Source organism: Sarcophilus harrisii, chromosome 2 (genome assembly GCF_902635505.1).
Source record: "Sarcophilus harrisii chromosome 2, mSarHar1.11, whole genome shotgun sequence".
In the NCBI taxonomy this organism is placed as follows: Eukaryota; Metazoa; Chordata; class Mammalia; order Dasyuromorphia; family Dasyuridae; genus Sarcophilus; species Sarcophilus harrisii.
The window spans coordinates 50,978,547-51,002,563 of NC_045427.1; the positions used below are offsets into that span (position 1 = coordinate 50,978,547).

At 35.0% G+C, this 24,017-nt stretch overlaps 1 protein-coding gene across 3 annotated transcripts in view; it reads left to right on the forward strand.

Annotated features, from left to right (window-relative positions):
• The window catches only part of MTHFSD (methenyltetrahydrofolate synthetase domain containing), a 48,555-nt gene that overhangs the window by 1,703 nt on the left and 22,835 nt on the right, over nucleotides 1-24,017 (forward strand). The window contains exons 1-4 of one of the 3 annotated variants that reach the window (XM_023495091.2): nucleotides 6,160-6,174; nucleotides 16,660-16,709; nucleotides 16,809-16,922; nucleotides 18,815-18,928. In XM_023495091.2, the coding sequence (XP_023350859.1) occupies nucleotides 16,860-16,922; nucleotides 18,815-18,928 (177 nt within the window). In that variant the 5' untranslated portion in view covers nucleotides 6,160-6,174; nucleotides 16,660-16,709; nucleotides 16,809-16,859. Of the gene's footprint in view, nucleotides 1-6,070; nucleotides 6,175-16,659; nucleotides 16,774-16,808; nucleotides 16,923-18,814; nucleotides 18,929-24,017 lie in introns of those variants that run through there. The other 2 variants (XM_012540358.3, XM_012540359.3) reach the window with 2 other exon arrangements.

The following is a 24,017-nucleotide window of genomic DNA, read 5'->3' on the forward strand; positions in this document are numbered from 1 at the left end:
ATGTTTATAGATATGTCTATATAGACACATATATATATAAGTTATTTATAACTTTCTTTTTATCTTATATTTATATCTCATTATATACATAAATTAAATTTTATATGTACACAAACATATATGGTTTTCTTGTTGTGGTTATCTTATACCTCTATGTATGCACATATCTATGCATAGACATACATATATGTTATTTGCAAGTAACTGGTTAATCTATGTGCATATGTATGTTATATGTGTGTGTGTATGTATGTGTGTGTGTGTGTGTATGTGTGTGTATATATATATATATATATAAACTTCCTGGTTATATCTATATATGTACATACACTTGTGTATATATGTGTGTATATACTTATATAGATATCTATACACATATATATGTTATGTATGGTTTTCTAGTTATATTTATGTCTATACATGCATATACATATATATCTATATACACACATATAGATATATGTATGCATATATGTAAACTTCCTGCTTATCTTTTCTCTCTACATATACATGTTTATATATACACATATATGTTCCTGGTTATCTTATATCTATGCACACTATGTATGTATATACACACGTGTGTATCTGTATATACATATATGTGTATATATGCATACAGACATGTAAGATATCTTTGTACGTGTGTATATGTACATATGTAAACATATGTATATAACTTCATGGTTATATAGCTATATACACATGTATGTGTATATGGGGAACAGCCAGTGAGAATGCTGGGAGCCAGGGGCCAGTGACCCTAATTCGGAGTGTGGATGGGAGGAAGGTGTAAGAAAGCTGGAGTGGTTATGGAAGGCTTTGAATGGAAGGCTTTGAATGTCACACAGTTCAAGTAGGGAGCCACTGGACTTTACTGAGTAAGGGAGGGACAGGAGCAAACTTGCATTTTAGCAAAATCATTGGGACTTTTGGTCTGAATATACACATATGATCTGCCCAGAGAAATTTTTTAAAATTTAGGACAACTGATAGTTGTAGAATTTAGAACTGGACAGGGAACCACAGATCTTACTTGACGTCCCTGAACTAGCCATTCACAGGACTAGAATCCAAATAAGGACCTTGTGAGTCCCAGAGTGGGAGGCTTTATTTTTTTGAGGCAGTCCGGGTTAGGTGACTTGCCCAGGGTCACACATCTGGCTTAGATTTGAATTCAGATCCTCCTTACTGCAGGATATCACCACCTTGCTGCTCTGCCCCTTAGTTTGCCATTTTTACATCTTCACTCTGCTCCAGGTTACCTGGACCTGGTGAGAAGAGAGTACATGCCCATTTATTGTGCACATTTCACCAACAAGGAGAAGGACATACTTATAAATGTCCAGTTTATACATAAATATCTGAGGAGGAATTTGAACCCAAGTCTCCTGACTAATGCCAGCGTTCTATCCACTGTCATTCCTTGATAGAAGGAAAATTTCCTCACAATTAGAGCTATCTAAAAATAAGCTGGGCTGTTTTGGGGAAAAGTGAGGATCTTCTAAGTTAGGAGGCAGAACTGGTTAATTGATTGCTGGGGATATTGGAGGCAGAATTCTTGTTTAATTATGGGGTAGGTGTCATGGTTTCTGAGCTTCCTTCCAACTGGCATAAATTAAGAACAGGGGTCCTCAAACTATGGCCCGCGGGTCAGATTTGGCAGCTGAGGACGTTTATCCTCCTCACCCAGGGCGAAGATATTTATCTGTTTCTCTCTTTATTCCTTTGCTATTCTATAAACTCCAGAAGAGCACTTATATTTTCTCTAAACTTAGAATTTTTCTTACTGCCTAAGATTGTTCTGCCTAGTACCAGAATTTTGCTAATGAATTAGTGAAAGGGATATAATTTTTGTGTTTCATCTAAAAAATACTTTCATTTATGTGTTACTCTATAAGTATGTAGCTTTGATAGATTTATTTTTTTAAACTCTCCAGCTTTACAAATATCATAGGTTAGCAGAAAGAATGTAAGAGTTATGGCTATAAATATCCCCTCTAATCCACAGGCAAGTCACTTAACCTCTCAAAATTTTACTTTCCTGTTTTATAAAATAGTGATTTTTTTCTGGATTACCCTTCTCAAAGGGTTGTTTTGAATATCATGTGAGGGAATAATGTTATGTGTAGTACTTTGTAAACTTTATGGCATTGTATAATTTTTATAATCATTAATATAATCTGGTAACAGCCTCAACCAGAGTTAACAAAATAAGCTGCTGACGCTGAAGAAAATGAAAAAAATATGAAACAGAATATCATCATTTAGTAAAGAAAGAAATTGCCCACAACAAAGAAGCCCAAAGAGCCTAGAAATTACCTCTGCCATCAAGCATTTGACCTTCTTAGGAGTAGAAAGATGTGACAGACAAGGGTAATAGTTTGGAATTTAAACTCTTTTCCTAAATTTTACCACAGGGGAATATGAAAAATTAAGCATTATTACTTTATTAAACAATGAAAAGTATTAGAGGGCCTGGAAAAATGAGTTTACTGAAAACTTGGGCTGAGAACTGATTCAGTCATATTTTATCAGTTTTTAAAATGAAATTGAAAGAGGGGCAACAAACAGATGAAAAATGGAATATATTTCTCAGGGTTTCACTAACAAATTATAGAACCACTGCTTTTGGACTCAGCATCTCTGGTCCCACTAGACATTATCCTAAAGAAGAAGAAAATGGAATAAGTGGTTTGACTAGACAAAAAATACATAGGAAACCTTTGTGCTTCAAGTGATACATTTGAAGGCAGTATGTGTTTGATTTTTCAGAGTGTCTAAAGAGGGAAAAATATGGAACTGTAATCATGTAAAAATTATGACCGCCCCAAAATAGTAGTCAAGGGAAAATTGAAAAGATAACTATTTTATCTCTCTGGAGAATGATCTATCCCTATATTGATGATTTCCTTGCTGCAAATATGAGAAAGGAAAAGGAACAACAAGGTTTTTGCAAAAGATATTCTATAGCAAGCCATGTCTTCATAATTAAATACCCAACTGAAAGGTGCAAAACAGATGCCATTATGTTTCTTTGAATGCAGAAGGCTTTTGAACATCTGTTTATTGTCTATTATTCTTTCATACAAAAGATATTATGTTGGTGGTACTTCCTTGACAACAGGAAGTTTCATGGAACAGAAAGAGATCCCTGAACTTGGAATCAGAGTTCCATTGACTATACTAGTTACTACCTGTGTGACCTCTCATCAGTCACTTCCTTTTTCTGGACTTCAGTCTTCATGGCTATAAAATCAGAATTGAACTAGATTAGAGCTTCTTAAATTTTTTCCACTTGAGACTCTTTCATCCAAGAAATTTTTCCTAAGAATATAGGTATATAAAATAAGTATACAAGTCAAACGTATACTAATAATAAATCATAAGTTTGTGACCTCCACATTCAGTTACAGGACCCTGTATGGGGTTACAAACCACTGTTTAAGAAGGTGGGGATTAGACGATTTCTAAATTTTAGTATTCTGTGAGGCATAAAACAGTGAGCATATAAATATGCTCACTAAAGATATTACCTATAATATTTGAATAAAATTATTCTAACATTGATTTTATAGAGATAAAGCAGGCAGTGGTTGATGGTTACTACTGTTCTGTTATACCACCTATGATATTTTCCCAGGTGTTCAGTATTTTCTCTTTTTTTCAAGTAACTTTTCAAGTAATCTCATAATATTTTAAATTACACTACTTCCAACATGGATTTCATTGTGTATATTTGTTCTGGTCCAGTCAGTCTTCCTATCTTCCTCTTCTTTACTGTTATTTACACTTCTCCACATAAGTTCATTGGGATTTGAGATGTTAGAGTCTAGTTAGAGGAGTTCATTATACAAGATACAATCCTCCATATTCTTTTTTCTATATTTTATTGGATCCATCTCTCAAATACTGTACATTATCCTAAATGAATTTGACAATCTCTCAAAAGATTTCAGCATAATGATCCACATGACAAAAAAAAAAAAGGATAATGCCCATTATATAGAATAGATCATGATCCTTTAAGGTATTTAGGTGGTTGGGTAAAACCTACAAACCCTTACTCAAAAATATTTTTTTAAAATTATAATTGAATGGAGTACTACATTTTAGTTTAGTGGTTAGTAAAAATAGCTATGTGATATATTTTCCCATTCAAATTCATGGACCTCTTTAATCTATCTGGTATATGCAATTGAATGTGAACAGTTCATTGAGTTGGTCAATTGGCAAGACAACATAATGAGTTGGGTTCAAAGTTTGATTAGTAGGAGAGCATCTTGGAAGGTATATAACTCTTAGGGCATTCCCATATTGCTCTTAGAAACAACTACTACCACCATAAAAACCCCCACATCTTTTTAATCTAAGTATACTGCAAATGACAGGACAGCCCAATCTCTAGAAAGTCAAAATTGAAGGTAGCCCAAAGGCCATTTGGTAATGTGCATTGTGATTATGAATGTTACTAACATAATAATGGTCATAAATATTACCAGCAATGACTTGCAAGAAATGTTCTAAAAGATAATCCAGAAGATATGTGATTGGAAGAGGAAGTGGACCAGCCAGTTAGTATGTGGGGTAATAGAAAGCCTTCATCACATTGGGAGGACTTAAAAGGATGAAGTGCAGTCTGCCTCTGGCAGAGGAGTCCTTCTGACAAATCATGTATCTCTAGAAGCAACAGAGTGTTATAAGGTATAGGCAACTGGACTGGGAGTCAAAAAGACCTGAATTTAAATGCAGCCTGAGGCACTAACTATCAGTGTGATTCCTTGAGACCCTCAATTTCCTCATCTACAAAATGGAGATTAAAATATCACCTATCTGATAGAGTGGTTGTGAGGGGAAGAGGAATAAACATTTATATAGTACCTATTGTGTGCCACATACTTTACCAAGTACTTTTCCTGAGAAGTAGGAGCTGTTATTCTTATTTTTTTGAAGCAAAAAGAGATTAAGTGACTCAGTGGAATCAGTTAGTATTTGAGATTAGGTTTTAATTCAGTTTTGCCTAATCCAGAGCCAATGCAGTGCCATCAGTTAGAATATTTGTAAAATGTTTTGCAAACTTTATTATTGAAGTATATAGTCTGATCAAATAATTAGGAAGATAAATGTAGTTGTAACTGTTTCAAAGGAAATACAATAAATATAACTGTTATTATATAGTAGTATTTCAAAATATAAATGAATACATCTCAATATATCTCAAAGGAAGATTTGAAGTAATATTGCAATTAATGTAGTGGTCATTGTCAGGTAGAATTCACTTGGAAAGATTTCCTGAGAAGGTAAGTTTCAGAATAGTGCTCAAAAGGAAATAAAACAGACGTGTTTTTTGTCAAAGAGAATAGGGAAATTCATTCTCATTGCCCAGATATATTTGAAAATAATGTGGGTTACTTCAGGTAAAGTATTTCAACTTGTAGCCATATTAGGTAGGAAGATCCATTAAGCTCTAAATATTCATTTGTTCATCCTTGAATAATTTGAATTCCCAGGTGATGCACTGTCCATATTACTGTGAATTAAACTAGCATTTTAAGAAACAAAACTTTTTCTTAGTTTTGGATTAGATTTGGTAGACTAATATTTTATTGCAAGAAGCTACAAGCCAAGTAACTGCTCAGCATATGGACACAATGTTACACCATACCAGGAGCGTTCTCCATTCTGACTATTGACCTCCTTTACTTCGTTTAAGCCCCAACTAAAGTCACATTTTCTACAGGAACCTTTCTGCTACCACTAATTCTAGTGCCTTTTTCCTTCTATTTATCCTTCTATTTATTCTATTACACTTTGTACATATTTGTTTCCACATCGTCTTCCCTATTAGATTATAAGCTTTTTAAGGGCAACATCTTTTGCTTTTTTTTTTTTTTTTTTTGGTTTCCCTAGCATTTAGGACAATGCCTGACACATCGTATGCATTTAATATATGGTTTTTGATTGGTTGACTATAATGTATTAAAGGTTTATATGGTAGTCTTTAACCATATGTAAGATTCCTAGTGGTTTATTTGATGGTTAATTCAAACCTCTTTCATTAATGTTTTAGGTGTCTCCAAACAGGAAATTCGTGAAAAGATTTGGGATTATATGGAAGCACAAAATATAGCTGACTTTCCAAGGCCTGTCCATCATAGGATTCCTAATTTCAAGGTAGTTAAGCTTTCCTAGAGTATTGAAAATAAACATAACACATTCCTAAATGAATAACATTAGTAATACTGTTACTGTATCTCTTCATGGTGGATTAGAATTCTGTGAATACTTGGTAGCAGTGTAAAATTAAAACCATGTGTCTAGAGAATTTATGTTTACTGACATCTTTCATCATGTATTTAACTTTCATTTGCAATGACTAATCATTGTAGATCTAAGAGCACAATTGGGCAGGCCCTGAATATATAAGATGCTGCTTAAAACTACTATTCACTTTTTGATAACAAATAAAATGTTGATCCTGGCTAAGAGTATGTTGTTGTTTATGATGCTATTTTCACAGAGTTGGCTTTACTCGGGAAATCCATGGAAAATAATATCCTTATAAGATAAAGCCCAATCAGGAGTTCCTTTGAAAAGCCAAGAGGGATTTGTCTTACTTTAACTGTAAGCTCTTTGAGGACAGGGAGTCACTTACTACTCTTCCGTGTCCTGAACAAAGTAACTAGAACACAGTAGGAGCTCAATAACTATTTATAGAATTAACATTATTACTGATTTACCATTTTAGGCCTCGGTTTAACTTCAGAGTATTTTTGAAAATAAGAATGTATTAGGGAAAACCAACACAACAACAAAGTTCTTACCTCACACATTCCCATTAGGAAGGGTTTTGCTGAGGTAGGATTTGAATCCAGCTCTCCTGACTCAAAGCCCAGTTCTTTTTCCACAATGCCACACTGTCCTCATGAGGGAAAATGGAGTATTTGAATCATAAATATTTATTATTGTTATTGTGGTGCTGTGGGAAAACAAAGTTTTTAACCTGATCCAATCTGGTAATTTGTTTGTGCTTAATAGAAGAGTAGGAAAGTTTGTTTCAAGAAAGAAGGAAAGAGCCCTAACTCAAACCCTTCAGTTTGCTTGTTTTCAGAGGGAAAGAGTCATCATTCTCTTCAACCAGACTGATGCCTTTTTTAAGTATCATGAGCCAAGAGAGGGATGAATGTGGTTTTGCATATTAGAGTGAGGTTTTTGTTTTGTTGTTTTTTCTAGAAGCTCAGATCTGAAGAGTTTGTTTTGTACAAGTTAGACTAAAACAAGCACTCTTGGATAAAACCACGGACTCTCTGGACTAAGTAACTTTCTGGGCCAGTTGCAAAAGATTGCTGATTTATTTTATTACTACTGTAATTCCCATGAAAAAAAAGTAGAATACCCAAAGTAGGTTTTTGAAAGCTTACTTAAGTCATTAAAATAAATTAAAGGAAAAGATTGCTAAATTATCAAGGTGATTTTCCACCACCACCCCCTTTTCAAATTAAAATTTATGTTTCCCCATCTCATCCAGACTAGAAGTGTACAGTTACTTATGAGTCCTATCCCACTGCTGATTGCACAGGCTCTCGTTCCATTACAATTCTGGCTTGGTTCATCACTCCCTAGGCAGCCTGGTGCTTATACCCAATCAACTTAGAATTTCCAAAAAACCTGATAGCTTCAGTCTCTAGAGGATGAATTACAAGTCTGTGCCCCCATGCTTGCCTATGCTATTTTCCCCCCTAATTTTTTTTTTCTCTCTCTTCCCTATTAGAGTAGACCACTCTACTTGGTGCCTCTTTAAGAAAACAATTAAGGTATAAGATGTTCCATTAAATTTAATATAGCATCATTTTTTAGAGGCAATATAAGAAAATTGCTTTATAATAGTGTCCTACTTATCTGAAGTCAGAATTCTTATGTTAGTCATCATCTATAATATATCTGTGAACCCAAGGGGAAAAAAAAATCTCTGAAAGGCAAATAATTGTCATGTGTACCCATGTATACTATGCAATGATAGTAGAGTCATTCATACTTACTCATGGCAGACCCATACTTCAGTGATTCAGAGATCTTGGACTGTGTGAACATTCCCTCTCCTTGTACAATTTGTAACCTCTCTACAGCTTAATTGATAGTTATGAGCTCTGGGGATGCTCAAGTAAAAATGCTAACAGCTATTATAAGGAGGGCAGCCTGGACATAAAACCTTTACCAGTGATTACTTAGCATTTGCGAATCCCCCAGCTAGTAGTGTCAAGACTCCTTTTGATACAGGTCATTGTGATTTGATGGTCATCAGAGAACCAGCCCCTCACTATTTGTGACAGGTTGGATCCAGAGTGTTACAGAAAGGGTATGGAGAAGGCTATGGATGCAGTTAGCAGGTATGTCGTTGGAGTGATCAAGTTAGCAGTTGTGCGTGTACTGGTCCACAGGCAAGAGAGAATTTCATTTTGTTGATTGGAGGAGGGAGGTGAAGGAAAAAGTTGGTATCTGGGTATTGATAATTGGAGATTGAGGGCATGTCCCGGTGTTGATGTCCTGCAATTGTGGCACGGTCTGTCTATAAATTGTCAGAGGAGCAAGTTGGCCCCCAGAATGAATCTGATTTAGAGAGTGTGGGGAAAGTAAAGCTTAAGGCAGCACATAGAAGTGGAACTGCTCTAGACTATGCAGTGGTGACATTTGTCTCCCTGGAGTTGTAATTCTCTTCCTAAGGAACAGTTTTAGCATTTGGGGAGAACAACGAGGGATAGTGTTAGACAGTAGAAAAAACCCTGATTCTGGAGTCAGAGGACTTGGGTTCAATTATATCTTTCATATTTAACAGTCTGTGTGACCTGACCTCTCATGCTACCTATAGCAAGGCTGAACTAACAGATTCTGGGGGGTGATGTGTGAACTTTAATCAATTTTAATCAGACCCAGCTACCAATATCCTCCCTACATTCCAGGGCCATCTCTAGGTGGTGGAAGTTTGCCCTGCCCACTTCTAGGAGAAAAATCTGCCAGGCCTGTAGCACCACGCTACAGAGCTCAGAACTGCTAGTGCTGAACCAGAGAACTGAGGAACAGAGGGAATACAACAGGTCACTATGACGGGACATTGTGGGGGAGAAGGAGGGGGAGAGGAGTGGGGATGAGCAAGGGTGGTTGTACAGCACTCAGCATAAACCTGAGGGAAAGAGAACAGCATCTAGTCGAGGCCAGTTCTTACTATTTAGAGAGATCTAGACTGGTGAACTTGTGAATTGTTCAGCATGGGAAGAGGCTAAGACACTCAAATCATCATGAAAGAGGAAGGAAACAGAAAACAAATGACAGCGGGACAGGCAGGGGCAGAGAGAGAAACTGAAATTGCCAAAGGTCTCAGGAAGATAAAGTCATACACCTTGAAAATTAGCATATAAATCAATGGAGTAAGCATTAACAACAGACTGAGTCATGGCTTTCAGATCTAGTAAAGGAGTTCCTTAAATGATTCATTACCTGATGAGACAGAGGACACTATAGAATGTGAGGAGAATATGGAATCAACAAGCTGCTGTCCCTGAACAATTCAAAAGAAAAATCAGAATTAGGTGAACAGAATGTTTGATCTGCACAGCAAACATAATGAGTAGAACAGAAAAACTGAAATCTGCTTACCAAAGAAACAAGAGTGAATAATATATTTGGGAATGCAGATTAGCATAAGGGAAGGAGAATATGGAAGAAAAAATATGCTCACTATGCAGACAAAGCATACTGCCCTTGAAGATGACATGCATAGACACAACCTAAGGATCATAGCTCTCCCAGAATAACACAATGGGTCAACAAAATGAAGAGAACTGCCCGAACTTATGAATATAAAAAATGAAACACTAATGAAAAGAATTCATTGGTTACTTTCAGAAGAAATCCCAAGGCTTTGCAAACTCCAATACATATGATGGTTCAATTCAATATTTTGACTCAGAAGAAATAAGTTCCTCAAATCATAAGGAGAAAGACCTTAAAATATAAAGGAAAGAGAATTCAAATAATACAAGACTATTCTGTACCCACCAGAAAATGTAGTAAGGAATGGAATTTTCTTTCAAAGAGCAGTTGAAGCTTAGGATGCAGGCCAGGGTAATCTATTTTTTTTTTAATTTTATTTTATTTAATAGCCTTTTATTTACAGGTTATATGTATGAGTAACTTTACAGCATTAACAATTGCCAAACCTCTTGTTCCAATTTTTCACCTCTTACCCCCCACTCCCTCCCCCAGATGGCAGGATGACCAGTAGATGTTAAATATATTAAAATATAAATTAGATACACAATAAGTATACATGACCAAACTGTTATTTTGCTGTACAAAAAGAATCAGACTCTGAAATATTGTACAATTAGCTTGTGAGGGAAATCAAAAATGCAGGTGGGCATAAGTATAGGGATTGGGAATTCAATGTAATGGTTTTTAGTCATCACCCAGAGTTCTTTCTCTGGGCGTAGCTGGTTCAGTTCATTACTGCTCCATTGGAAATGATTTGCTTGATCTCATTGATGAGGATGGCCAGGTCCATCAGAACTGGTCATCGTATAGTATTGTAGCTGAAGTATATAATGATCTCCTGGTCCTGCTCATTTCACTCATCATCAATTCGTGTAAGTCTCTCCAGGCCTTTCTGAAATCATCCTGTTGGTCATTTCTTACAGAACAATAATATTCCATAATATTCATATACCACAACTTATTCAGCCATTCTCCAACTGATGGGCATCTTCAGTTTCCAGTTTCTAGCCACTACAAAAAGGGCTGCCACAAACATTCGTGCACATACAGGTCCCTTTCCCTTCTTTATAATCTCTTTGGGATATAATCCCAGTAGTAACACTGCTGGATCAAAGGGTATGCACAGTTTGATAACTTTTTGAGCATAGTTCCAAACTACTCTCCAAAATGGTTGGATTCGTTCACAACTCCACCAACAATGCATCAATGTCCCAGTTTTCCCACATCCCCTCCAACAATCATCATTATTTTTTCCTGTCATCTTAGCCAATCTGACAGGTGTGTAGTGGTATCTTAGAGTTGTCTTAATTTGCATTTCTCTGATTAATAATGACTTGGAGCATCTTTTCATATGACTAGAAATAGTTTCAATTTCTTCATCTGAGAATTGTCTGTTCATATCCTTTGACCATTTTTCAATTGGAGAATGGCTTGATTTTTTATAAATTAGAGTTAATTCTCTATATATTTTGGAAATGAGGCCTTTATCAGAACCTTTGACTGTAAAAATATTTTCCCAGTTTATTGCTTCCCTTCTAATCTTGTCTGCATTAGTTTTGTTTGTACAAAAACTTTTCAGTTTGGTATAATCGAAATTTTCTATTTTGTGATCAGTAATGATCTCTAGTTCTGCTTTGGTCATAAAGACCTTCCCCTTCCACAGGTCTGAGAGGTAAACTATCCTATGTTCCTCTAATTTATTAATAATTTCATTCTTTATGCCTAGGTCATGAACCCATTTTGACCTTATCTTGGTGTACGGCGTTAAGTATGGATCAATGCCTAGTTTCTGCCATATTAGTTTCCAATTTTCCCAGCAATTTTTATCAAACAGTAAGTTCTTATCCCAAAAGCTGGGATCTTTGGGTTTGTCAAAGACTAGGTTGCTATATTTGTTGACTGTTTTATCCCTTGAACCTAATCTATTCCACTGATCAACTAATCTATTCCTTAGCCAATACCAAATAGTTTTGGTAACTGCTGCTCTATAATATAATTTTAGATCTGGTACAGCTAAGCCACCATCATTTGATTTTTTTTTCATTAATTCCCTTGAAATTCTTGACCTTTTGTTTTTCCATATGAACTTTGTTGTTATTTTTTCTAGGTCATTAAAATAGTTTTTTGGGAGTCTGATTGGTATAGCGCTAAATAAATAGATTAGTTTAGGTAATATTGTCATCTTTATTATATTTGCTCGCCCTATCCAAGAGCATTTAATATTTTTCCAATTGGTTAGATCAGACTTAATTTGTGTGAAAAGTGGTCTGTAATTTTGCTCATAAAGTTTCTGATTTTCCCTTGGCAGATAGATTCCTAAATATTTTATATTATCAGTAGTTACTTTAAATGGAATTTCTCTTTGTAACTCTGACTGTTGGATTTTGTTAGTGATATATAAGAATGCTGATGACTTATGTGGGTTTATTTTATAACCAGCAACTTTGCTAAAGTTGTGGATTATTTCTAATAACTTTTTAGCAGAATCTCTGGGGTTCTCTAAGTATACCATCATGTCATCGGCAAAGAGTGATAATTTGGCTTCCTCATTGCCTATTCTTATTCCTTTAATCTCTTTCTCAGCTCTTATTGCTATAGCTAGCGTTTCTAATACAATATTAAATAGTAACGGTGATAGTGAGCAACCTTGTTTCACTCCAGATCTTATTGGGAATGGTTGCAGTTTATCTCCATTACATATGATGCTTACTGATGGTTTTAAATAGATGCTGCTGATTATTTTAAGGAAAAGTCCATTTATTCCTATACTCTCAAGTGTTTTTAATAGGAATGGATGTTGAATTTTGTCAAATGCTTTTTCTGCATCTATTGAGATGATCATATGGTTTTTGTTAATTTGGTTATTAATATAGGCCAGGGTAAACTATGCTGCAAATTTAAACCTAACTATAAATGAACAGTGTTGAATATTCAGTTAAAAAAAAAAAAGGTATTTGAAACATCTTTAGAAAGAAAACCATAACTGAAGAGACTATATGCTTCCGAAACAACTCAAGACAAATCAAATGCATGAGGAGTCAATAAATACAGCAGAAAAGGAGAGAAACAGTGACAATAGATCAGGGAAAAAATTCTTAATATAAACAAGGAGACAGGAATGAAGGCAGAAGTCCAGTGAAAGTAACAGTGAAGGGTAAGTGAGGGACATTATGGACAAATTAGTCATTGTTTATTGTGGTTTTGTTTTATATGACTACACTATAACATAGGAGAATACGTGAAAGGTAGAGAGGGAAGCACAAAGCTAGAGAAGAATATGTGGTGTGCTGGGGTCAAATCATGGGCTATCAATGAGGTGAAAATCACTCCACTATTCTCAGAAAACAGACCAGAGAGGAATAGCCGAAAAAAAAAATAAAGGGATTGAAAAATCAGGGAAAGGTTGGAGACCTTGTTTTAGGGGTGGGAGAGGGTTCTACTGATAAATGTGCCAGGGGTCTACCAAGGGAGATTCAGGATCTTTTAAGTGTAGCTTGGGGGATTTTATCTTGAGTAATCATCTAACCTAGAGTAGGGGAAGTTGGTACTCTTGGAGGCAACTGGATGCCTGGGAGGTTGGAGATCCAAGGATGAGATTTTGTATTAAGTAGGGGAAAAAAAGTAACCAGGGGAAGATATAGGACAGAAGTAGACTGCAAAATCAGGGATGTGATGGGGAAGGGATCTTTCTATAGAGTAATATCCTCTTTGACATTTTCAATCATTGGCTTGTTACGAGAGTGAAGTACAATGAAAAAATGTTTCCATCGACAAACCAACAAGGCAATATCAGAAATTGCCTAGATGGAAGAGTCTAAAATAGATTTCCTGAGTTGTGCAGAGAAAAGAGAAAGAGCAGAAAATTATAGTGATAATGAATCAAAGTAGAAAGATAGATGATGAAGAGAATGAGAGAAATCCAAAGCATACAAAACCACATAATCATCTCAATAGATGTAGAAAAACCTTTTTGAAAAGTACAACACTTTTATGCTAATAATTCTACAAAATATTGGCAAGAGAAACCCTTTTTTGAAAATCATAAAAGCATCTATCTAAAACCAAAAGCAAGTATCATTTGCAATGGGAAAACACTAAAATCTTGCTCCATTAAATATAGGAGTGAAGCAAGGATGTCCACTCTCATTATTATTTGATAAAGTTCTGGAAAAGCTAACCAAAGCTATAAGTTAAGAGAAAGAAATTAAAAGTATAAAGATAAATAAAAATATCTCTGTGTGGTGATGATGATTTATTTGAAAAATTCTACTGAATCTGCAAAAATCCTAATTGAGACAATAGCTTCAGTGAAGTTGCAGGCTATGAAATACTCAAATCAATTACATTTTTATATAACAACAAAACATATGAAACAATAATAGAAAGGGAAATCTCATAGTACCCACAAAATGTATAAGGTGTTTGGTGATCCAACCTATTTGTAAAATCAATTTAAGCACATATTCTATAATAGCTAAGAATTTCTCTACTGGGGAATAGCCAAATAAATTGTGATGTATGAAATGAATGTAATGGATTATTACTGTGCTGTAAAAAATGATGTGTGTGTGATGAATACAGAGAAGCATGGAAAGATATGAACTGATACAGAGTAAAGTAAACAAAGTGAATTCAACAATGTAAATTGAAAGCCACAACCACATGCTGAAAAATCAAAAGTAAATGTTACAAAAAAGATCAATTAAAACTCAAATGGAAAGATCTGAGATGATATTCTACTCCATGGTGAAGGTAGAAGGGCCACAGATGTTACACATTCACAGGTTGTTGGACTTTTTCATGAATTGATCAATTTTTGTTTTCTTCTCTAAAAATTACTGTTTATTATGAGCTGGTCCAAAGAGAGGAGAAGGGGATCCTTAGGATAACTATGATGATAGAAGAAGAAGATGTTAATAAGAACTTGTTTTTTAAAATATAAGTAATTCAGCATGTTCTAGCAATTAGCAAGATTCCACCAAAAATGGTTAAAATTAAAAAGTCCTAAATGCTTAAAGGAGTAAACTTCTGTGACCTTGCATATCAACTCAAGTCCATACAGTTTAGACTTAGAACAGACATCAATGAGTGTCTGATACATTTATATCATTTTAGAGATGTGAACCCTGAGGCCCAGGGAGATCCAGGGACTCAAGGGTTTGGACTGAGCTGTCAATCCCAAGCCTTTTCTCTCCTTTCCCATTCTGAGGAGCATCTTATTTTCTGACGTTGTTCTGAGCAGTTGTTGTGTTTATTGTTATTGGGTTTGATCTGTAACTATGATTTCATCATTGTGATGAACTAATATGAACATCCCCTAGAGTGATAAAGACCGGAAGCTCAGTGGGTAACTTGGAGTTCTAGAGACATCTAGGTGGTCCAGAGCACTTGGTTGGGGGCAGCAGAACGTCATGTCCAGTTCAGCCTCAAACACTTACAGGTTATGTGACCCTGTACTAGTTACTTCACCTCTTGTCTGTCTCACTTTCCTCAAGTGCAAAATGGGAGTCATTATAACACCTACCTCCTAGGATTGTTATGAGAATTAAATGAGATAATATTTGGAAAGGCCTTAGCTTAATGCCTGGCACATAATAGATACTTCTTTCATTCCTTCATTCCTTTTTTCCTTCTTTCCTTCTTTAACAAAGAGATGTTAAATAGATTCTGTCCAAAAATGGACTTTTAAAACCAGATCTTCCTGACTCCAAAACTAACTTCCTATTTATTGTACCAGATTGCCTTCAGAAACCAAATCCTCTAACTTTAAATCTCGTTTTAATAGTAATAACAATAAGAGATCATAAAAGAGAGAAAAGGACCCACATATGCAAAAATATTTGTAGCAGCCCTTTTTTGTAATGACAAGAAACTAGAAACTGAATGGATGCCCATCAATTCGAGAACTGCTGAATGAGTTATGGTATATGAATGTTGTGGAATATTATTGTTCTATAAGAAATGATCAATAGGATGATTTCAGAAAGGCCTGAAGAGAATTGCATATGAGCAGAGATCATTGTACACGGCAGTGACAAGATTATACAATGATCATTTCTGATGAATGTGGCTCTCTTCAATGATTCAGGCCAGTTCCAATGGTCTTATGATAGAGAGAGTCATCCACACCCAGAGAGTGTGGATCACAACATAGTTTTTTCACTTTTTTTGTTGTGTTTATTTGTTTTGTTGTTATTTTTGTTTTATTTGCTTGAATTTTATTTTTTTTTCACTTTTTTCCTTTTTGATAGAATTTTTCTTGTGCAGCAAGATTATTATGGAAATACATATAGAAGAATTGCACGTTTAGCATAAAAGATTACTTGCTGTTTAGGGGAGGAGATGGAGTGAAGTAAGGGAAAAATTTGCAGCACAAGGTTTTTCAAGGGTGAATATTGAAAATTATCTATGCATATGTTTTGAAAATAAAAAGCTTTAACAATAAAAAATAATAATTACAATAATGATAGCTGTCATTTACAAAGTGACTTCCAAATGTGCAAAATACCTTATACCCATTATCTCAGTTTAACCTTGGAATCCTCCTATAAGATAATACCACACTCAGTAACTGTACTTAATGAATGCGTAATTCTTTGCAAGGAATTTTTAGTCAAAAGTCCATATTTTAAATCAATAGTTTAAAAGCCAATTTTAAGCCATAAGGACATAAGAATGGTAGAATAGAGACTGCTATAGACAAGAGGTCTACTAGCTACCTATGGAAGGCACTAACCTGTGCACATATGGTCCCATAAGTTGTAGTCACAGGTTTGAGGAAAGAGATGTTGGCTCAGTTTATGTCATAATAGAGGATTGTTAGAAGCTTTTCTTTATTCAGCTTTAAATCTAGGAGACCCTTGAGTAATGTGCTGTTCTCTTTAAAACTAGGGTTCTTCTCATGCTGCTGAAAGGCTGCTGTATTTACAGGAATTTAAAAGGTCTAGCACTGTAAAAGTAAATCCTGATGCTCCCCAGAAGAATGCTCGCTTTCTTGCACTCGATGTAAGTATGATGATGGTCTTTTTTTACCTATGTAGGGGTCTTATGAGGCCTGCCAAAATATCAAAGAGCTAGAAGCCTACTCCAGAATGCAAGAAGTTAAAGTGGATCCTGATAAACCTTTGGAAGGAATTCGACTAATAGTACTGCAGGTAATCATGTCTTCCCTAAACTGGATACTTTGCTCAGATAAAGTCAGTCTACTCTCTGTACAGTCGGTGGCTTCTCCTTGATTAGGAAGAGAGCGCACACACACAGCACTCCTTTAGAATTTATAGAATAGTAGAATTACATATTCTTGGAGCTGAAGCCATTTAATCTGATCTGTCCCTGACCAAGGGTTACCTTCCATGGCAGCTGGCAGGAGGGAGCCCTGATTTGGGAATCAGTGACTGCCTCCTGGATCAGCAGGTGTTCTTGGACAGCTCTCAAGGCCGGGATGTCTTTCCTTCCCTCTGGGCTGAATAGAGCAAGTCTGCTGGCCCTGTCAGCCTCTCTTTGGTTCCCTCTGGATATGTTCTGTGAGTCCAGAAAACCTGAATGTGAATCCTGCCCCAGATGGGTTCTGGCTCTGTGACCCTTAGCAGGCTATTCACTTCTCTGTGGACCACTTCTCTTGTAAAAGTCTGATTCTGACACCTCTGAGATTCTTTCCTGTTCGGAGTAGTTTGTGTTTCTAGTAACCACAGGAAAAAGAACATGGGCAGAATTTTGAGATTAGTTTTGTCTTTGGGTCCTTTCCCCTTCTCTTGGCTCCTCTATTCCCTCATGAGCACCTCAAAAACAACTGGATTTGAGTACAACAGCCCCACAGAAGGCAGTCCAATCACAGCAGGAGTGGGTTCCTGCCCCACACTACAGATTGGAGGAAGACTAAAGAAATTTAGGATTGAGGTCTCTGGACCATTATTAACAGATGTCCCCCTTCCCTCATCCCCATTCTCTAATAATACTCTAGGAAAAAAATCACTCCATCCTAGTTATTGATCAATGATAGTTTTTTCTTTTTTTATTATGGATCGACCTTTATTTCTGTTTTTTACCCTGAATGAACACTTTTTTCCTTCTACTCCTCTTCCATCCCACCCAATTGCAAAAAAAAAAAAAAAATAAAAAAATACAAAGAAAACCCTTGTAATAAATATACATAGTCAAGTAAAACAAATGTCCACATTAGCCGTCCAAAACCTACAACTCTGATTCTTCACTCTTTATGAATATAACAGTTTTTCAGGGATACTTGGCTTTAATAAGAAATGATACCCTAATTCCAACAAACTGGATTTTTAATGGTGCAAATTTTTAGGTATCAATGACAGGCTAACAGAGACATTATGGTCATTCAGATAACAGAGGTAATATACCTGCCAGGGTGCTAGATTTGGAGTTTATGAGTTGTTAATAAAAATAACAAGTAATGACCCACAGATACTGAGATGTATTAATCATTAGACCAGTTAGTTGGATTGGTGGGTCATTATACTTTTGTGAATAAATTAATAAGTAGGACATAACTTTGTAATGAAAATAACACCAAAGGCATGAAGTACCAAAGACTGTGATGCTGAACACAGCAGGAGTTCATGCTGTGAGAGCATGGGAAGCACACAAATATTATAATTGAAATTCTCACACAACTTGATCAGTTTGAATTATTAAAGTAATTTTAGATAAAATCTTTACACTTAGAGTTGTCCAGAATCCTTATGGATCACTGAATATGATTGAACTATTTAGTAAGTACTCTATTTTCCTTGAAGAAATTAATATTCATCATATAAAGCATTAAAGCTAAATCCATGCCATTGGTTTGATATGAGATAGGGTCAAATGGACTATCTTCTAAACGTTTCAGTTAATCGAGTTGTACCACAAACTCAAAGCAATTACTGTACTTAACTTTGTTTATTGCTTACTTTAAAGTGATGGTATTCTGGTCATGCTCAGAAATAACATATGGAAGCTAGGTACTTTATCTGATGTAATTTGAAAAAATAAGGAATACTTTTTCATTTGTAATCTCTTATAATTTTTCCTCTAAAAGGGCAGAAAAACTTTGTTAGTTCCTACACCACGATTGAGAACGGGATTATTTAATAAGATTGTCCCACCACCTGGAGCAACAAAAGAAATCTTGAGAAAGTGTGCCACTTCTCAGGTAAGTATGAAAAATGGACATCCCTGATAAAACAGAATCAGAACTGTTTTGATCTGAGACTTTTAGTAGTGGAATAGTAAAAAAGGAATTTTCATGAGTCAAAAAGTTATCATCCATATGAGATTTTTTAAAAAGTTTTGAGACCTTCTCAATGCTGAAGTCATTTCTCAATATGTTCTTCCACAATTAGCCCTCCCATAACAAATACAATTAAGTACAATCACTATGGGGAGCTGAGTCATCTGAGAGAACGTTCAACACTCTAGACCCCTAGATAGGCCATTACGCTTTCCTCATACTTCTCACTGAGAAGAGGCCAATACCTTTCCTTATTTCTTCTACAGAACAGATTGGCCATTTATTAGTCTGTCTTCCTAGAACTGCTGCAATAATTGACTGAAAATTCCTATCTTTTATCATCTTTGCTGTTATGATAGATAAACCCTTTTGTTTTGCAGGATAAAATCAAAGAGTTAATTTGATTTATATTTCTCTTCTTACTTGTGATTTGGAGCATTTTTTCTTGTGCTTGTTGATAGTTTGAATATTTCTTTGGGAAACTATTGATAGACTTTAATCAATTAGCTGTTTTGAACTAGCACTTGAGAGTATATATATTTGCATCGTGTCCTGTATATTTTGGAAACTAGGCTTTTATCTAACATAGTTTATGCAAAGATTTCCCTCAACAATTTCTTTTATCTTAGGTGCACCGATTCTGTTAGGGTAAAATAATCTTTTGGGGTTTTTTTGAGATTTTTGAGAGTAGGAACTATCTCTGCTTTTCTCTTTATATCCCCAATACTTCGCACGTAATTAGCAATAAATGCTGAGTCACTGACTTCTTCAGTGTTGCTATGAGTATAGTGCTTCATAAGCATTGTTCATTTTATAATTAAATTTATTTATTTTATTTTTCATTATTTTCTCACTCTTTTTGGATTGAGTTCCCCCCATAACTAAAATTATAAAAAGGTATCTAGTCTATTCTCTGATTATTTTATAATATAATTTTCTGTCTTTGAGTGTGGCATATGGCATTAGTTTTAATTTCTGACAAAGTGCTTTACAGTTTTCTTTGTAGTTCTTATTAGACAGTTTTTCCCTAGTAGTTTGTGCTCAAAAATATTCCAAACCATATAATTATCTCAGTAGATGCAGAAAAAACCTTTGACAAAATGCAGTATTCATGTATGCCAAAAATATACACAGATAAATTATTTTGTAGTATTACAAAAGGCATATATTTAAAACCAAGAGTATATATCATGGCACTGAGTATACACTAGAAATTTTCCCAGTCAGTACAAGAATAAAGCAAAAATGATTTCTCTTTATCTAGTATGATTTGATGTAGTTCTAGAAATGCTATCAATAGCAGTGAAATAAAAGGAAGAAAATAATGGCATAAATTTAGGCCCCAAAAGTCTTGGTGCAATTTAAAACTTCTTGTTCTGTAGGCATAGAGGAGATAAAAACCATTTGTTGATGCCATCCTCATTTGCTTAAAAAATCCTATGAAACACACAATGAAAAACAATAGCTTTAACAAAGTTGTAAGCTTCAAAAATAAACCTACAAAAATGACCAGCATTTCTATATAGTAATAACTAATTCAAAAGGTAATAATGTAAAGGGAATTAACCATAAAATTCACCAAATATTGGGATTAATCTACCAAAATACATGAAATACTTATATGCGTTCAATTATAAAACACTTCTTAAAGAAATAGAAAGGATATAAAGGCAAAGGATATTGAAAATTGGGAAAATTAAATTGATTTCATTTTGTTATTGATTTTATTCTGTTTCATCACTGACATTTTTGTAACTGCCAAAGTCATATTTGAATTTTCTCAAAGTTTGAAAATTCAGCTTTCCTGTGTAAGCCCCTGAGCTAAGTTTAGAAGTTCAGATCTGCTAATTACTGTTTTTTTTTTTTTCTTGTCTCAAGGAAATCTGTTATTCTTGAAGGATTCAATTGAAAGCCAGGGAGTCTGGTCTCCTATGCAAATAAGTCTGATCCACTATCACTAAGCAGTCCTTGCTGGTGGATTCAAAAAATTAACATTTCTTAGCTATCAGATGAAAGAAAGGGTCATAACTAATCCCTGACTCTTAATTTCCAGTTAATCTGATTGTTTCATATACCTGTGATGCTTCAAGCTTTGTAACCAATAGTATGGTTTTCCCCATCTTTGATGCTGCTGTTTAGTTTTTGGATGCTCTTCCTTTTTTCTGTAAAAATTATCTCATTCAGAGTCTTGGCTTACTGAAAAGCTAAAGAACACCTTTTATTGTTATTGTGCCTCATTTTATCTTCATTTTGATCAAAACTATAAGGACAAACAAGTTTTTCAAAAGAATAATTACAAACTTTTAACTATATGAAAGAATGTTCTAACTGAATAACAAGACAATTCAAATCAAAGCAACCCTGAGGTTTTACTTTATACCTAACAAATAGGCAACGATAATTAAAAAACAACAATAATCAATGTTGGAAAAGTTGTAAGGAAATAAATATACTAGTGCATGTTTGGTGGAGCTGTGATTTCAGTATAATCATTTTGGAAACCAATATACACATAAAGTGAAAAAAAAAGTCCATATCTTTTGATCTGGACTGATTATAGGACTTTGTATATCATTGATCCCATATATATGAAGATTTTTTTAGCAGTACTTTTTGTGGTAGCAGAGAATTGAAGATAAAATAAACACCCATTGATTGAGGAATGACTAAACAAATTATACAAAAATATAATGGAATATTAATGTGCTGTAAGAAATTATAAATGTGAATATAGAGAACCATGGGAAATTTTACACAATCTGATACACAGTGAGGTAAGCAGAGCCAAGAAAATAACAACTACAATAATATTGAGGAAAGAACTATTATAAAACAGTGAAAAGTAAATGTTGCAAAATTAGAAATAACACATGGCCCATTGAAGATAAATGAGAGGATATTCCTACTCCCACTATTTTATCGTGGTAGGAAGTCCATGAAGGTGGTAAATTGCATATATTTTTCTGACTTGTTCTGTGCATCAGTTTTTATGATTGTTTTTCTACCTCTTTCTTTTAAAAAATGTTATTTGTTAAATAGTTCTCAGGGAGGGAAAGGGAGAATATTCTGGTGTTATAAAAATAGTGACTGTTAATAAATTGTTATTTTAGAAAATCAGAGAATGAATACAACATATATCTTGGGGACACAACTGACATGAGAATTTGTTTTACTTAGCTGCATATTTGTCACAAGGTTTTGTTTTTGTTTTTGTTTTTCCAAAGGAAGTTTGAAATATGAAAGAGACAAGATCGATTTTGTTAATTGAAAAAATTAAATTTAAAAAGTGTCCTTGAAGCAACTTAAAATTCATAGAAAGAATAGAAGTCTGGAAGGAAATGCTTTGTAAAACAGGACAGCCCAGAAATTTAGATGTTGAATTCATTATATACTTAAAAGAGATTTATGGTTTCATTTTTTAAGTGCATCCCAAAAGGAATATCAAGTACTACCCTAGCACTTAGGTAGAAAATTGAAAATCATCTATATGAACTGAATAAATAAGGTTAATTATTTATAATTTTTGTTTGGATTACTATCTTGAGAGTGTAGTGACCCAGATTTTATTCATTGTTATGGTGGTTTTGTCTCATTGGGAAAATCTAGGATTCAGTTTCTCCCAATGGAAGATTACTCAGGTTGGATAAGATCATCTTTAAAGTTCCTCCTAAGGGGACCAGAGAAAAGGATATTCTATAAGATTCTATGAATTCCCCTCTAAAATAAAAAAAAAATTTTTTAAGGTAGATGATCCTCTAGTGTCCCCTAGTGTTAAAATGTGGTAAGGAAATGCTGTTGAAACTTGTGTTTTAGCATTTCGTTGATCATTTGACTGATTTATATGCAGCTCCCGATTGCAGTAGGGGTAAAAGGAGAATTTGGTAAAATGTATTCTAATTCAAATTATTATACTTCATAATTTAAATAACACAAGTAGAAATAACATATAGATCAAATTTCATTATAGCAAATATTGTTACTTTTAAATATACTATCCCTTCCCTTTTTAAAATACTATGCAGTATTTTAAAAGTTGTGAACTATGGTCCTTTTCCAGATAGTTATAGACCTGGCTTTGTGTACGGCCTTTTCAAGGCTTTAGCCAGTTGAAAGAGCTTGGGAAAAGGGTGGGAATAAATGTGGGAGAGTTTGTTGGCCTGGCTACCGGTACTCTGGGGCCTTGAGTTCTGTGGGTGGTGGACTCTCAGCCCAGTGGTCAGAAAATGGGCTGGTGGTTGAGATATCACTCAGCTAGAATGACAATCTGTGCAAAACTTTGGGTAAGTTCTGAGAGTCCCTAGGAATCTCTGACCAGTGGTTGAGACCCCATGGTAGTGTACCCCAGTGTTCACTGTTGTAGGTACAGCAATGACCTTGACCCTGAAACAGGGCAAGTTAAGGGAAAGGCTATGACTCTGGCTTATTTTTTTCAGTGTGTTCAAGGTAGGGGTTAATGGTAGAGTCGTTGCCAAGTAGTCAGGATTAAAATAGCTGTTTGAAGTGTGGTAGATGTTTTAAAAGAGAGTGATATGCTGACTTAAGGGTTGAAGTATGACATTTGCCTTGTGGTAATTATTACCACGGTAATTCAATCTAGTCTGGGACAGACTGTATCGTGCCTTTATCGTGGTAGGCTACCTTGGCTGGTTTACTTGATTGGTTTTTTGATGAGCAGACCAACATTCCTGGAAATATCCTTTATCTTCCCAATATGGTATACAAAGGATTTCTCTCATCCACAGTAGCAAAGAGACAAAAAACAACAAGAAGAAAATAGTGTTTGTACTGCCAGATGTTGTGATACAGGAGCCACCTGTCCCAGTGGCTGCTGGAGGTCTAACTCAGACCTGTAGAATGGATCTTTTCATGTCAGAGGATGATGATGATACAAGGAGACCGAGAAGCAGTTGCGTTCTCTGACTTTTCTCCTCTTCCCTCTTGCCTCCAATTAATTTCATTCCCAATCCACAAGGAACATCTGTAAGGGCTGCTTTGCAACTCCTTCAAGTGT